The 13,757-nt window shown below is 39.9% G+C and overlaps 2 protein-coding genes across 3 annotated transcripts in view; one reads left to right on the forward strand and one right to left on the reverse strand.

The window, feature by feature from the left end:
* Positions 1-13,757, reverse strand: part of LOC111600231 (ankyrin repeat domain-containing protein 50) — a 32,048-nt gene that overhangs the window by 7,105 nt on the left and 11,186 nt on the right. For both annotated transcript variants that reach the window (XM_030224894.1, XM_030224893.1), the window contains exon 2: positions 7,327-7,419. The gene's annotated coding sequence lies outside the window, so the exon portion shown is untranslated. The remainder of the gene's footprint in view (positions 1-7,326; positions 7,420-13,757) is intronic.
* On the forward strand, positions 9,376-11,519 carry LOC111600741 (neprilysin-1-like). Its single transcript, XM_023317019.2, has one exon. The coding sequence runs from the start codon at positions 9,380-9,382 to the stop codon at positions 11,384-11,386; it is 2,007 nt and encodes a 668-aa protein (XP_023172787.2). The 5' UTR covers positions 9,376-9,379; the 3' UTR covers positions 11,387-11,519.

Genomic DNA, 13,757 nt, shown 5'->3' on the forward strand with positions numbered 1-13,757 from the left:
TTCCTATAATGCCTTTAAGATAAGCGATATTAGCTCTTATTTAACCATCGTGTCTTTTATGTGTCAGATTTCCTCGTTAGCTTTACATCGCTCCTTGTTGCCGTTCTTTTTATGATGGCTTCACTTTTTATAGCATCCCGCTAACAATTGACCTGATTTCGTGGAACCTGTCAACCCTTTGGCACTCTTCACACATTCCCACAGCCAACTGCATGCTCATAACCGTAAAAACACATTAGAGGGCAGTTATTAGAGTATTGTCATATATGGCATGTGGAGCGAAGAGCTTGTACAGCTGACCCGTTTAGCCTAAGCCTCACCAATCAGAGAATTCTTCATATTTTAGATGTCTATTTATGTTTAAGTAGTCCAAGATTAGTTAGTAATTTCAGTGTCATAGAATGCAGATATGGTAAAAAGGCAAGCTGTAAATTCTTTAATCGACCCTCGTATGCACAATCTTCTCATTATATTTTGTAGAGCTGTCTCTGGTCACAGCCTTTTGTTCTCTGTTTTATCTGAGCCGTTTATGTGCAGTGTGCGTGGGCGGCTTTGGGTGGTTTCTCGCTAGCTGTGCTGGGATGTGCTATGCTTTGGGATCCTCGTGCTGAATGCTGCGCAAATAACACTCTTTATCCTGCAAAGTTTTTATTTTAAACTTCAATTTAGTCGTTGCGTTTCGAGCACAGCTTGGCTGGTGTCTTGGGGGCTGCGTGGAATGGTTTGTTTGGGGTTGAGTAATGTAACTAATGATGCGCTGGGTGCTTGTTGTGCGAGTTGCAGTTGGAAAATAGAGCAAATTCAGCACGTTTGCTCAACAAAATGGCTGAAACGTTGAGGCTAAGAGAGACCACAGTGTGCCAGTCGTAAAAATCGATGAAGACACAAAATGATTTACGGCTTGAAGTGTCTGGTGACGTTGCCAGCAGAAAAGCTGCCACAAAGTGTGGCAAGCACAATAACATCGACATTTGATAAATTACCATAATGTAACTAAGTCAGACGTAAAATCTTTTGATTAACCAAGTTACACGACACACCCACACCGACACACACATCCCGACACACCCGTCGACCCGTCGACCATTCGTCAAACCCAAATGAAAAGTCGGTTACTTGAACTGCTGTCCGTGAGGTCCGTGCTGCCCGCAACCACAAATCCATTTCCACAAGCTTTTGTAGAGAGCGGAGAGTGAAGACTCTCAAGTTACCGTTTAGCTTAACGTAATTACTGATGCATGTCACTTGCACCCAGGGGCAGATTAAACAGTTGATTTATATTACGAGTCAGAGTTGAAGCAGCACAACTTGAATTTACCATTCAAGGATTACTAAAACCGCATATAAAGAAAGGAATAAAAACCGAAGGTGGGCGCCCCACTCCTCGACTGTAAGAAATATCTATAAGTTTGAAATTATAAGTTTTTAACTTTTTCAGTGCACTTTTATTTTAATGGAGAATCTATAAAAGCTGTGGATAACCCAACCAAGCTGAACTAACATCCACGTTGCTGTGAGTGCCAGCAATCACAGACAATCAAGTTTACTCGCACTCACTGCGTTTTCAATTTGCATTAAACCATCCTGCAATCAATGCAGTTTCTCATTTGTAAATCGAAATTTATTTGGTTTCTATATTTCAAATGGTAATCCAATCGTTTTTATTGTATTTGGCGTTTACAGTAGATTGATTCAAAGTCAGTTCAATATTCGATAAAAGCTTAAGAATAAACAAATTAAGCAAATTATTAAGTAAAGCAAATTTAAAAACTGTGTTAAGTCAGTAAAAGGTTCACGGTTAGTTGGAGCCCGACAACGTGTCCGCTGCAAAATCATTCTAATTGCAATTCTAAAGTCAACTTCTTTTATGCTTTCAAAAGTTTCATTGGGTCGCTTGTGCAATTAAGTTAATTAAACATACGACAGGCAGCTAAAAGGCATCTTATTTGAATAACTTAATGGAGGTAAACGCTGAAACGGCTTTTCACCTTTCAATCATTTGCAGGGGCTTTCGCAAACTTTGCCATGAAACTTTACTTTTCAACCGGCAGGGATTCTGTATAAATTATACTTGGAAGCATGCAAGTGTAGATCTTAGTTATATATAAAGTAAATATCTTTTTTAATTAATTAACGCAGATTTTGCATATATAATTCTTTTGAATTAGGTATTTTCGTCATAGTTACACATAAATAAATAAAAAGATCATTACCATTTTTACGGTACTTCGAAATCATAAAAATATTCTATGAATTATACGCACACGTTGTAAAAATATCATCGACAGGCAGCGAGAATGAAACGTAAACAACTGAAGTGCTTTCACAGAGACGAAACAATTTTAATTAATTGCGTAAAATAAATGAAACCAAAAGAAGTATTTCTGACGCTGAATATAAGTATGCCAGGAATGTAAACAGACCAAGCGCACACTCATATGAATAAATAAATAATCGCACGCCTCGCAAGCGGCGCACATGGCGCAACAACTGTATCTACATCTGAGTTTGCAATTGTATCTGTATCTCAACTTGACAGCTGCTGGCTGAACTTGGACCACGGCAGCGTGGGAATTTTTACATTTTGCAGCTCCTTGCTGCGTGCTACATTAATATTAAGCAGAAAACTTAATATATATGCAAAACTTCGCAAAGTAACAAAATTTTGACGCTTGCCAGCCAAAGGCAGCTGCAACATGCATCAGGCATAATTGATATGTTCCATCTACAACTGCAATGTGCATACATAATATATTAATAAAGCCTGTTTGCCTGTGCGTTAGCACTTTAAGGACGCCTGACAGGAAGTGCTACATTAATTTGCATTTACATTTAACCTAATCATTATTCCTTTTACATGTACTCATATTTCGTACTTAATTTGTTGTTGCCGCTCTTCTTTAAAAAATAATATATTCCATGCATTACAAATGCCATACAATACCGCTGATATAAGAACGTGGGTGTGCAATCAATGTGTATCTATATATGGCTGCTTTTGCTGCAGGCAGCATCCTTGCGCTCAATCAGCGCACCGATTGTGCGAGCAAATATCAAATCAAATATTGCTACAAATTGTTTACAAGCACAACAAATATGTGCAGGTAGCAGGTAAAACAACTATACACAGCAGTTTGCCAACTTTCATATGCTCTACACATCAAGGACTCTAGAAACCAAGTCAGAAATGCAAACAGAACATAATTCTAATGAATCCCTTTAGACAAGTCTCTACTCGCTCCCACTCTCTCTCCCTTCTATTTCGACTAAAACTCTTGCTTAGAATACCTTTAGTTAAAGCCAGAGTCAACACAATCTTAGCTTATTTAAGCGCAGCTTAATGGTTTAATACAGCATCCTCACTGGCTAGTGCATTGTTATTTCAGAGCACTTTACAACCTGTCTAGTCTGTAGTCTGCAAAAGGTGATAGTTTTCCTATTCAATTTTTATAGTTCACCTAACGAAAGCCGATTAAAAGCTTTTCGCTTCAATCGAATATTTACAATATTTCCCTTGTATCCTTTCAGGGACAGGTATATTAGAAAATATGAGATGTAAAAAGTGTTTTACAGACACCCTGGGTACAACTGTTGACACATTTAATATATATGCGAGATTATATGGATAAATTTGGTGTTCAGTATTTTTATCTAGAATGTTAGAGCAAGGAATAAGGATTCAAGTAAACCTTATAATTCTACAATTGAATAAAGCGCTTTATGAGCACAGGGTATCGAAAAATGCTGGGCTTGCATAGACTTGCTGAAAGAGCAACATCAACAGTAGCAGAAGCAGCAGCAGGAGCAAAAGCAGGAGGAGTAGCCGAAGCAGCAGCAGCAGCAGCAGCAGCAGCAGCAGCAGCTAAAGGACAAAGAGGAAAAGTTTCGCATTGATTTTCTAGCTGCTGCTGCTGTTGCTGCAGGCGCAGTTAGTTTTATAAAAAAATATATATATATAGTCCCAGAGACGTAATCAAAACGAATGTAGCCCGAGTATTAAATGCGCTTAATTTTTGGAATACTATACGGGTGTGGTGGCACCGGATGCGGCTGTTTAGAGCTTATGTAGCTCCCACTACGCCCACATTTGTGAGCTGCCCGTTCGTTTGTTGTCCTTGGCAGCTACGTGACCAGAGCTGGCATTGTGTTTAGCGTTTGGTTTGCGGCGGCTGCTTTAGCTGCAGCGGAAGTGAATTCAATGCGGGCTCATTCCAACAGGGACAATACGATGCAATGCGATGTTGCAACGTACGAGCCGCAGGGCTAAACAAAACAGGATGTCAGGAGCTTTTCAGGATGCGACCAGTTGTCCCTTGGGGCCATTTGACGAACGCTTAATTAAACCTTAATGTTTCATGACCGCCTGAAATGTGAGCACATATTCATAAATCATTGAGCACACTCGTCCGACAGCAATGTGCTGTTTGTCATCCTTTCAGTTGGCTGCCAAAGGACACACCCAAAAAAGTGCACAACATTTGTATGCGAGAAAATTCCTGTTGCCTCCGTCCTTAAAAGCTCATCAACTTTGCTTTGCAATGGGACAAACTTTTCGCATCGTTTTTTATTTACTCTGCACATTCGTAAAGTTCAGCACTGAAAGATAAACTGTGAACGCCCATTGTTTTTCGAGCAGTGAATGCACTGGAATTAGTTCAACTGCAGTTAAATACCCTCTCGTTGGAAAACATTCAAAGGCCTTAATAGCATCTGCCTTGTCTCATCTACCTACGCGCTTTGAAAATATTTCAGCCATAAATAGTTTGAGTTATATTCAGTTAGCAGTCGTTTTACCAACAGGTATTTGGTAAAATGCTAATTTTAGCAAGAGCTTAAAAACAAATTAATATCATAAAATATGTTGGAGACATGACATTATCTTGGTAAAAGAAATATTTTATATCAGCTCAGGGATCAATTTAATTTTACTATGAATTTTTAGTCATTCTGTATGTTATCTATTCTATATGTTATCTAAAGAACATTTGAAGCAGACACAACTACAACTCTTTCATAGATAAAATATATATTTTATAGAGATATTATGGTTATTTTGTTCGCTTCTATGAAAAGCCAGACAAGCAGTTTGATCGTCAATAGAAGCCTAACTTTTGTATAGTAAACGTAAGTTATAAGTTAAGATCTTAAGCTTCTGTATTGATCTATAGAAATTGGGTATTTTTCAGCCGAGCATTGTGTCTACAGAGTTGTTTTCATGTAGTTGCATTGTCTTCGGTAGCGGCTCTCGACCCGACCTGCGTTTTATCTATGTCAAAATGGTCGCACGCACGATATTGTCTCTTGTCTTTTTCTTTCTTGTTCTCTTCTTGCCCCCTTTGTCACTCAGTTTTCATGTCTTTCTTTCTCCCTTGCTCTTGGGTTGTTGTCAACTGGCTCGTGCTCGCTGTCGCATTGTTGTTGTTGTTGTGTGCATATTGACATCGTTTTGACAAATAAGGCTCCTCTCCTCTCCACCTCCCCACCACACGCAGTGCACCACTCAGCTCCCACTCGTGCCACCCCCACGTGACTGTATTTCGTTGTGACATGTGCAGAAACACGCACTTCATGGACCTTTTGGCATTTCCGTTTCCTCAATGGGCTTGGCATATTTTCTGCCCGTCTGCCCGTCTTGCTTGTCTTTCAATAACTGTGAGCGAGATGCGCTTCACAAATTCTCCAGTTTACTGTACTAATAAAACAAAGAGTCCTAAATTCTTTGATATTCCAAATTACATTTAAAAACAACTCTTGGGAATTTCTCGAAGAGTCTCAATTCCTGTCAGCTATGAACAATTTGTATGCAAGAAATGAAATAAAATCCTTTTTATGTATTAGGTTTTCAATAACGGCCGATCCACTCTCGCTGAATAAATGTCAGCGGCATGTAGTTTGGCAGTGAATATATGAGTTATTTTTATCTGTTTGCTGACTTACATTTAATCAAATTAACAAGCTGACAGAAAGGCATACAATGGAGATGGCACCAATGTTCCCAAGTTAACTTGACGTTTGTCTGACATTTAACAACTCGTCGTCCATGGCTTCATTTATTGATGAGCACACTGAGGACTTTGTAAGGAACTTGAGTACAATATTTAATTCATCGCATAACGTCTGAATAGCATTCAACTGTCGAAAGGACACTCAGTTTGCCATTTTGCTTTCTTTTCTTTCTATTTCTCGTTATCTAATTGAATTGACAACTTTTGTTGGAACCGACTCGTGTATGGAAGAACGTTGCTTAAAGGTTCCATTCTGACAGCGAATACAAATTAAGTAATGCATGTCACTACCGTCTCGTTTCTCGCTTTAACCGGTCACTTGAGTTACGTCCTGGAAAATGCAAGCGCACGTTCGCATGACTCAGTCTAGCTACCTTCTTCGCCTCGGGTCTAATTTATGTTGAAGCTGATTACACTCGCAGTGGCTGCCCCTCTAGCACGCTGCCAGGTATGCAGCTACAAATGTTACTCATTTTGGCATTGATTTAGCGACAGCTTTGTTTGTCGTCGCACCCCAAGCCCGGGTTTGGTTTAGCTCTAGCTGTGACACGTGCCACGGCAAACAGAAAGCAAAATGGCAAATTGCAAACGAAATGGGCGTGATGGGGCGTGCGTAAGCTTCGGGTCAGCTTATTGTCGCTAAATTGCAACAATTCCGTTTGCCCGACGTCCGTCGACCAGATTTACCTTGGCCCGCAATGAAACCGGATTCAAGTTGACATTAAGTGAATTGCACAGGGGCTGGCAACAGTCAAGTGCAAGGCTTACAGTTTACATAGGTGGCTCTAATGAAAATTACATACAAAGCTATTGATTAGCAGGCATAGGGGACAATAAAGAAAATCCTTTAGCCAATCAATATATGACTGATTTGTAAGCTGTCTATCAGGAAAACATGCACTGCGTGAAAGAGCAGTTGGGACAAAATAAGCATGTCAGCCTCCTCTGTCTGTGATGAATGATGATTATCCGAGCAATGCACAAGGTTTCATTTGTAAAGTATTAATTACCTTTAGCGTGGCTAAGGAGTTACAGCAGCTTTAGCAATTCAATTTCATTTGAAATCCATTTTTGATTATACAAATTAAATTTGTAAAATTTTTCAGTATGTCAGAAGTGGCTTGAATTACTAAGAATTGCAGCATTTCTGTTTGTAAAATTTGTAATTTTGCTTCAATAAATTTTTTGCAAGGGAAATCATTATTAGGAGCCAGTTCTCATGACTGTGTGGCTTTTGTTTATTTTTAAGAATTTAAAAGAAAACTGACCTTCGTAATACATTCTTCTATACATATATATATATATATACATATGTACTTACCTAAATATGTTCACACACACGAAAATTATTTAATTTTCATTTAGACTAAGAAATGAGTGAGCAGTGAGAATGCCCTTTGCAATATACGCATAACTGAAAGAGAAATAGAAACGATGAGTTGTAGTTTGAGATTTGGGTAGAAGATGCTTGTATCTTATGTATACATGTATACATATATACAAGAGTATAATTAATTGAAAGTAAATAAATGATCAACATATCAAATTGTTGAATAAATAATTAAGGGTTGAGAATCACATAGTAAAGCGATAATTTAACTTTTAATTTGCTTAATTTGGCAGTGTGTCGGGACAGACTTTTTGTTATATCTCGCTAGGGAAAGATTATTTAGATATAAATATGAATATATATATTTATTTAAATACATACATTATATTAACATATAAAGCTCTTTTTAGTATTAAATTCAGCTTTAAAGCTTTATTAAATAACTTAATACACAACTTAAGAACACTAGTAGCAATATAAAAAATGTGCGCATTGTTAATCGGCTTGCTAAATGCTGCTTTTATTTAGTTTAAATTGCATTTGACAGCTTCTATTTTTGATTTTGTTCAATTTGTGTTTAATTTGGTGCAAACAATTTTGATTTGTGGCGGCATTTGATTTAGTTTTGCTGGCCGTTGGCCAAATGCATTTGAATGAAATACATAATTAAAACGTAGTCAATGGCAATTAACTGAGTATTCTAAATAGTTCAACACATTTTGAGTAGCTTTGAGTTATAATTGAATTGGAATTCAATTTTCTATAGTGCTTTTATAAGTAATTTATTTATAGCTCTAAATGGCTTTACTGCTTTGTTAATTGAGCTGGGATGACATTTACATTAGCTGCAGTAGCCTGAAAATGCCTGAAAATATTTCATTTCGACTCTTTGGCATTTACAAGACTTTTTTATTAATGGACAGATATCGATTCTTGCCATCGATGTGACCCACTTATGTAAATGAAAATGAAAATTTCATTGATGATCATCGATGTAGCATGTTTTACTTGCCATTTATCGCGATGCGCTAATCAAAGCCAAAACAGCTTTCGTGATGGATGATGCTAATGGCAAGCCATCAGGTGTTTATGTGGGTAAACCAAATGTGTGTGTGTGTGTGAGTGTGACTGCTAATGAATATTAACAACACCCAAATGAGCAACGACGCTTAAGAGCAACACACGCCACAGGCTATAATCATGAACTGCAGTTACAACAACAACAACGACTAAGGCTTACTCTATTAGCGCCTTACCAGCTCAAAATACAACTAAAGGGTAAATTTTTAATAATTCACACAATCTATTTTGACAGCCTTACTCTATGCAATGTAAAACTAAAATGTTCAAGTTGAGATGCTATCCGTAGTAGTCGACTTATTGATACTCTGTATTCAAAAACATAAGCAACTTTAGCTAAGTTTGCAAATTATTGTAAAGTTTAACTTGTTGAAAACTTAGTTATTTCTAGCATTTGGATAAATATTAATTTTTATTGCATTAATAAATTCACCTTGATACAGGGTATGGTTAAGAACAGACCTAGAAACCCTTTTTGTCCTTTAATATTACATGAATTTCCCTTGACGACAGTTAGCCAAGTTTCCATTTGTGAGCAAAGTTGGGTTTTGTCAAGCACAAATTGAATCAGAGAAGGCAACCGAAACGGAACCAAACGTCAGTCAACTTCATAGTCTTTGACATTGATTGGATTAAGCCGTGGAGTTGCTCTGAAAAGCCAGCTAGCTGACTGGGCTGTAATAGCGTTAAGAAGAGCTTTCTAATCATTGCCAGCCACTTGCACTAATTGCCAACAGGATGCAAAATGGAGAGAGCAAGAAGCATAGAGTCAAGAAACATTCACTGCTCTATATCTGGAGAGCTCTTCCATGCTAATAAAATGAAAACTAAGCTTGTGCCAAGCATTGAGGGCGATAATGAAATATCGCCTGTTGCGCAAAACCGAGCGATAAACGCAGTGGTTGAGTCGCAACACCAGAGCTGCCTCAACGGTTTGAAGAGTAGTTGACATGCAACTGTCGATATGGAGTGTCGCCGCTTATTGAATTTCCTGCTGCTACTGATGCTGAGCCTATCAGGCACTTGGCTGCTGCCCATACCCCACTTGGAATTGCTGGAGTTTGACGCCAGCTTTCTGGCACAAGTATTGCGCAATGTGAACGCCAGCGTCGACCCTTGCGAGGATTTCTATGGCTACGCCTGTGGTAATTGGAGTGCAAACTATAAAGACACCAAAAGCTACTTGGATATGCCTGGCTATATGGATTACAAATACAACGCACAACTACTTAATGCTTTAGAAAGGCACAGCCGGCAAGGTGGCATCTATGATCTGCTGTGGGCGTATTATGTGGCCTGTCGTGATTTGGCGCAGCCGGCACTTAATGAGCTGCTGCACTTGCTGGAGCCTCAGCTGGGACTAGAGTGGCCCATTTTTAAAGGCAACCAGAGCGAGCCGTGGCGCAATGAAACCCAATTTGATTGGCTGGCGACGCTAGCCAAGCTGCGTATCTATGGCCTAAACGGTGTCTTTATCAAGCAGGATGTTAATGTGCGACGTGAAAATGGATCGCATTATGTTTTGCTATTGGCGCCGCAGCCAGCTGATGCGTTCACGCTGGGCGAACAGGAGATACAAGATTTGTATGTAGACTTTGGACTGGATGAGCCACTGGCACAAAATCTTACTGCCAAGCTCATGCAGCTGGAGTGGCGTCTCGGCAACATTACGCACCAGGTAGCTGAACAATCGACGGACAGTCTACCCGAGTGGACATTGGCCGAGTTACAGCAACGACTGCCCCAAATTAATTGGCGCCACTATTTGACAGAATTGCTGAATGCAGATGTAGCGAACACAGTGCAGCTGTTGCAGGTATCAGCGCTGAGTTTCAGCTATCTGGAACAGCTGCAGCTGATACTTGCAGAGAGCTCCAACGAGACTATCTGTTATTATCTCATGTTCAAGCTGCTCTATGTGTTCAACGAGGAGTTGCCGCCTACTGGCTCGGATGAAACGCGTTCCACAGCCTGCGTGTTGCAGCTGCGCGGTCACATGCCACTGGCTATGATCTACCTGTACGAGCAGCACTACTATAATGAACGACGTGTGGCAACTGATGCGGCACTGCAGAGACTGCAGCTCAAGCTGACCAAGGAGTTTGAACAGTTGCTCAACGAGAATTATTTACAATTGAATGCATTGGAACAGGCTTATGTGCTGGAGGAACTGCATAGTCTGCGCCTGAAAATAGGCAATATGCCCCCAGCTTTGACAATGGCTCAGTTGACGACATACTACAAGGATTTGCAGCTACAACACGATGATTTCTATGGCAACAAGTTGCAGGTGCTCCGGTTTTATCAACGGCTCGACCAGCAGCTGCTGACCAACCAGCCAGGCATATGGCCAGCTCATGAATACTATCAGCAGGATGCTGTAGTAGCACGTAGCTCCTCGCCAGTGAAAATCTTTCAGAATGCCGTGCTGCTGCCACACGGTTATTTGCAATTGCCGCTGTACGATGCTCGTCTCTCGGACCTGCTGCAACATGCCCAACTGGGCTTCATATTGGCACACGAGCTGCAGCATGCCTTTGACTTATTCCACATTGTATACGATGGCAGGGGCAACTACAATCTAACCGGAATGGCGCTGATACAGCATTTCGCCAACTTTACCAGCTGCTATACCGACCACAACGCCCAGCAGCTGCTTCTCTCCGAGAGCATGTCGGACATTGTGGGTCTGCGACTGGCATTTGCATCCTACTTTAATCACGTGCAACCCATTGACCGCCCACCAGTTGGCAATTATACACAGCAGCAACTCTTCTTTATCAACTCGGTGCAATTCTTATGCGCTAACATGCAAGAAATTACGGACATGAGCATCACGAACGATGCGGAGCACGGCCTGCATAATGAGCGAGTCAATCGCAATTGGCCGCATCACGAGCAATTTGCCAACGCTTTCAACTGTGCTGCTGGCCAGGCCATGTATCAGGCAGAGCAGTGTCGACTGTGGTGAGCAGGAGAGCTACTATATGAGTGTCGCGTGCGCCTATTAGAGCCAATATCGATTAACAGTCAGCACAGTTTATGCATGTTGGCAGCCCAGGTGCATATTAAGTAGATGATTTTGTTCCTTTACGATTTGACTACTTCAAAATAATCTATCAAGTTATCTAAGTACATTTTATCTGTTTTATCAACTTTTGTAGACTGAATAAAAGTGAATTTAAATAGTTTTTAATGGAATAATAATTTTCTATAACACTCAAACTGAACATAGAGTATCGAGTAGTTCAACACTTTTTCACGGAGATGATTAACATGAAAATGACCTTGAGCAGGCATAAGGTAACAGCGACAGCAACAACAACAACCTCAACACGAGTCCACGCAACAATAACAATAATGTGCATAAATTACGCGGCCTCCATTAAAATGTAAATGCGACCACGCCCTCATTCATCCATCCGGCCATCTATGATGTCAGCGCTACATTGTCAAAGGCTCAACTTGCTGTGCAAATTATCTGCATCATGCCAAGGAAGCAATTGGACGCAGCGGGCAACGGAGGTGCAATGACTGTCATATGTTATGTTTTATTGTATTTTATTTAATTTATTGTTGCACATATTTTGACGACAATTTATGTGGCCCACGCACGTGTTGCATTTGGATGCAGTGTTCGGTCTCGCCAGCGCGCTGAGGTGCGGGGCACGCGACTTGAAAGTGTTGCAAATTTAAATTGTGTCAGTGGTGACAGTGTCGCAAATGTGCCATATGCTTGGGCACGGGCTTGGGCATTGGCATGGGCATGGTCATGTCCGACACTTGATACACATTTCACACAAAGTTAAAAGAGGCAAAAACGGTTGGCGCACACTGGATCAAGTCTACGAAAATGTTTACGATTAATTTTGAATATATTCTTGCCTTAAGCCGCATCATAAAAAATAGCTCAAGTAACTTTAAAGTTTTTTTTATCGATGATGTATCGATGATGAGCAATTCCCTGCAAACTGTAAGCCTACTGACAACTTTTCGTTTGTTTTTGAGCCACTGTTGCGTTTTGTAGGGCTTCAAAACAGACAAAGAATGCCGCTCATATATTTCAAAACAAATGACAGCCGCGGGAGCCATGCAAATGCCACACATTGGGCCACCAGTGCCGGCATCTCACCAATTGGTCACTTGATACACATTGGACAAACCGGTCGCTCTGTAAATGTTTTCTTTTTACATGCATATATTTTTCATTTTTTTTGCGCTATTTGTGGCCCGTGGGGTGCGCTTAGTTGAGCTGGGAATGTTTGTGGACGACTTTTGCTAATTAATGCGAGTGTACAGCAAATTAAAATGCAATTTAAGCAGCTTCGCTGGCAGCAGCTGTCTTCTTGACTCGTTTTCCACTGCGTTGCATTCATGCGGTGCTTGTTAGGCCCCGGCTAAACCTACACACGAGCCAAAGCCAAAGTCAAAGTAAACCCAAAGCAAAAAACAAATCCAGTGCTTTTCTAACGAAGTTTTTGCCTTACGGCAATGTGGGTTAAATGCTTTTTGCGGCTTGCAGCGTTGCAAGTTTAATTTTGCCCCGTGTGTCTGCGTTTCTATATATTTTTTGCTCGTGGCTCTGCTGCTGGCGTTTTTTCTTTGTGTGTCAAATGCAAATTTTCAATTTGGCTAATTGACTTAAAAAGCATTTCATTTAATTTTATTAAAACATTCAGTGAATTACGCAAAATGGCTCGTTTACTTTTTGTTTGCTGTTCAAAAATAATATATAAATGAAAAGTCAATTAGTACGCAATTATGTTCGAACGTTTTGCGGTAACTGTCGAGTAATAAGCTTACAACATTACTACACAGCAGGGATTTAGTTGCTCTTGGTTGCATGATTTATTGTCGGCCATTGGGGACAGAGAGACAGAGAGAGAGAGATGCATGATGCATTGCCATTGGAGAGAGAGAGATAGCGTAAGCTAAGCATAGCCAACTGAGTCACAATAAAATAGTTATTATAATAGCAGCTATGAACTAGATAAATAATAGCTGGTGTTTAAAATTCAACCTAAACCAAATGAAATATATGAAACAAAATATTTATTTTTCAAAATTTTTGTAATTGCAATTGTTTATCACATAATTTTAAAACTCTTTACTACAAAACAATGTTTAAGTACTCATTTTAATTGTACAAAATTTACGATGAGCTTTCAAGTTCTGAGCTGGAATCAATTGAAATTATAATCAACTGAAACTAATTGAATTGCATAGCAATGTTTGTCTTTATCTAAGTGCTGCTCGACACGACTACTGTTGCTAAGTTGGGGGCCATTGATAGCTAGTTGGGCCTGCCTACACTCAGCCAATGAACTTATTACAAGCTAACC

Source organism: Drosophila hydei, unplaced genomic scaffold, assembly GCF_003285905.1.
Source record: "Drosophila hydei strain 15085-1641.00,03,60 unplaced genomic scaffold, DhydRS2 tig00008119-arrow-pilon, whole genome shotgun sequence".
Lineage (NCBI taxonomy): Eukaryota > Metazoa > Arthropoda > Insecta > Diptera > Drosophilidae > Drosophila > Drosophila hydei.

Excerpts from the sequence above, each read along its gene's own strand:
- LOC111600741 (XM_023317019.2), top strand. The coding sequence starts at position 9,380 with ATGGAGTGTCGCCGCTTATTGAATTTCCTGCTGCTACTGATGCTGAGC.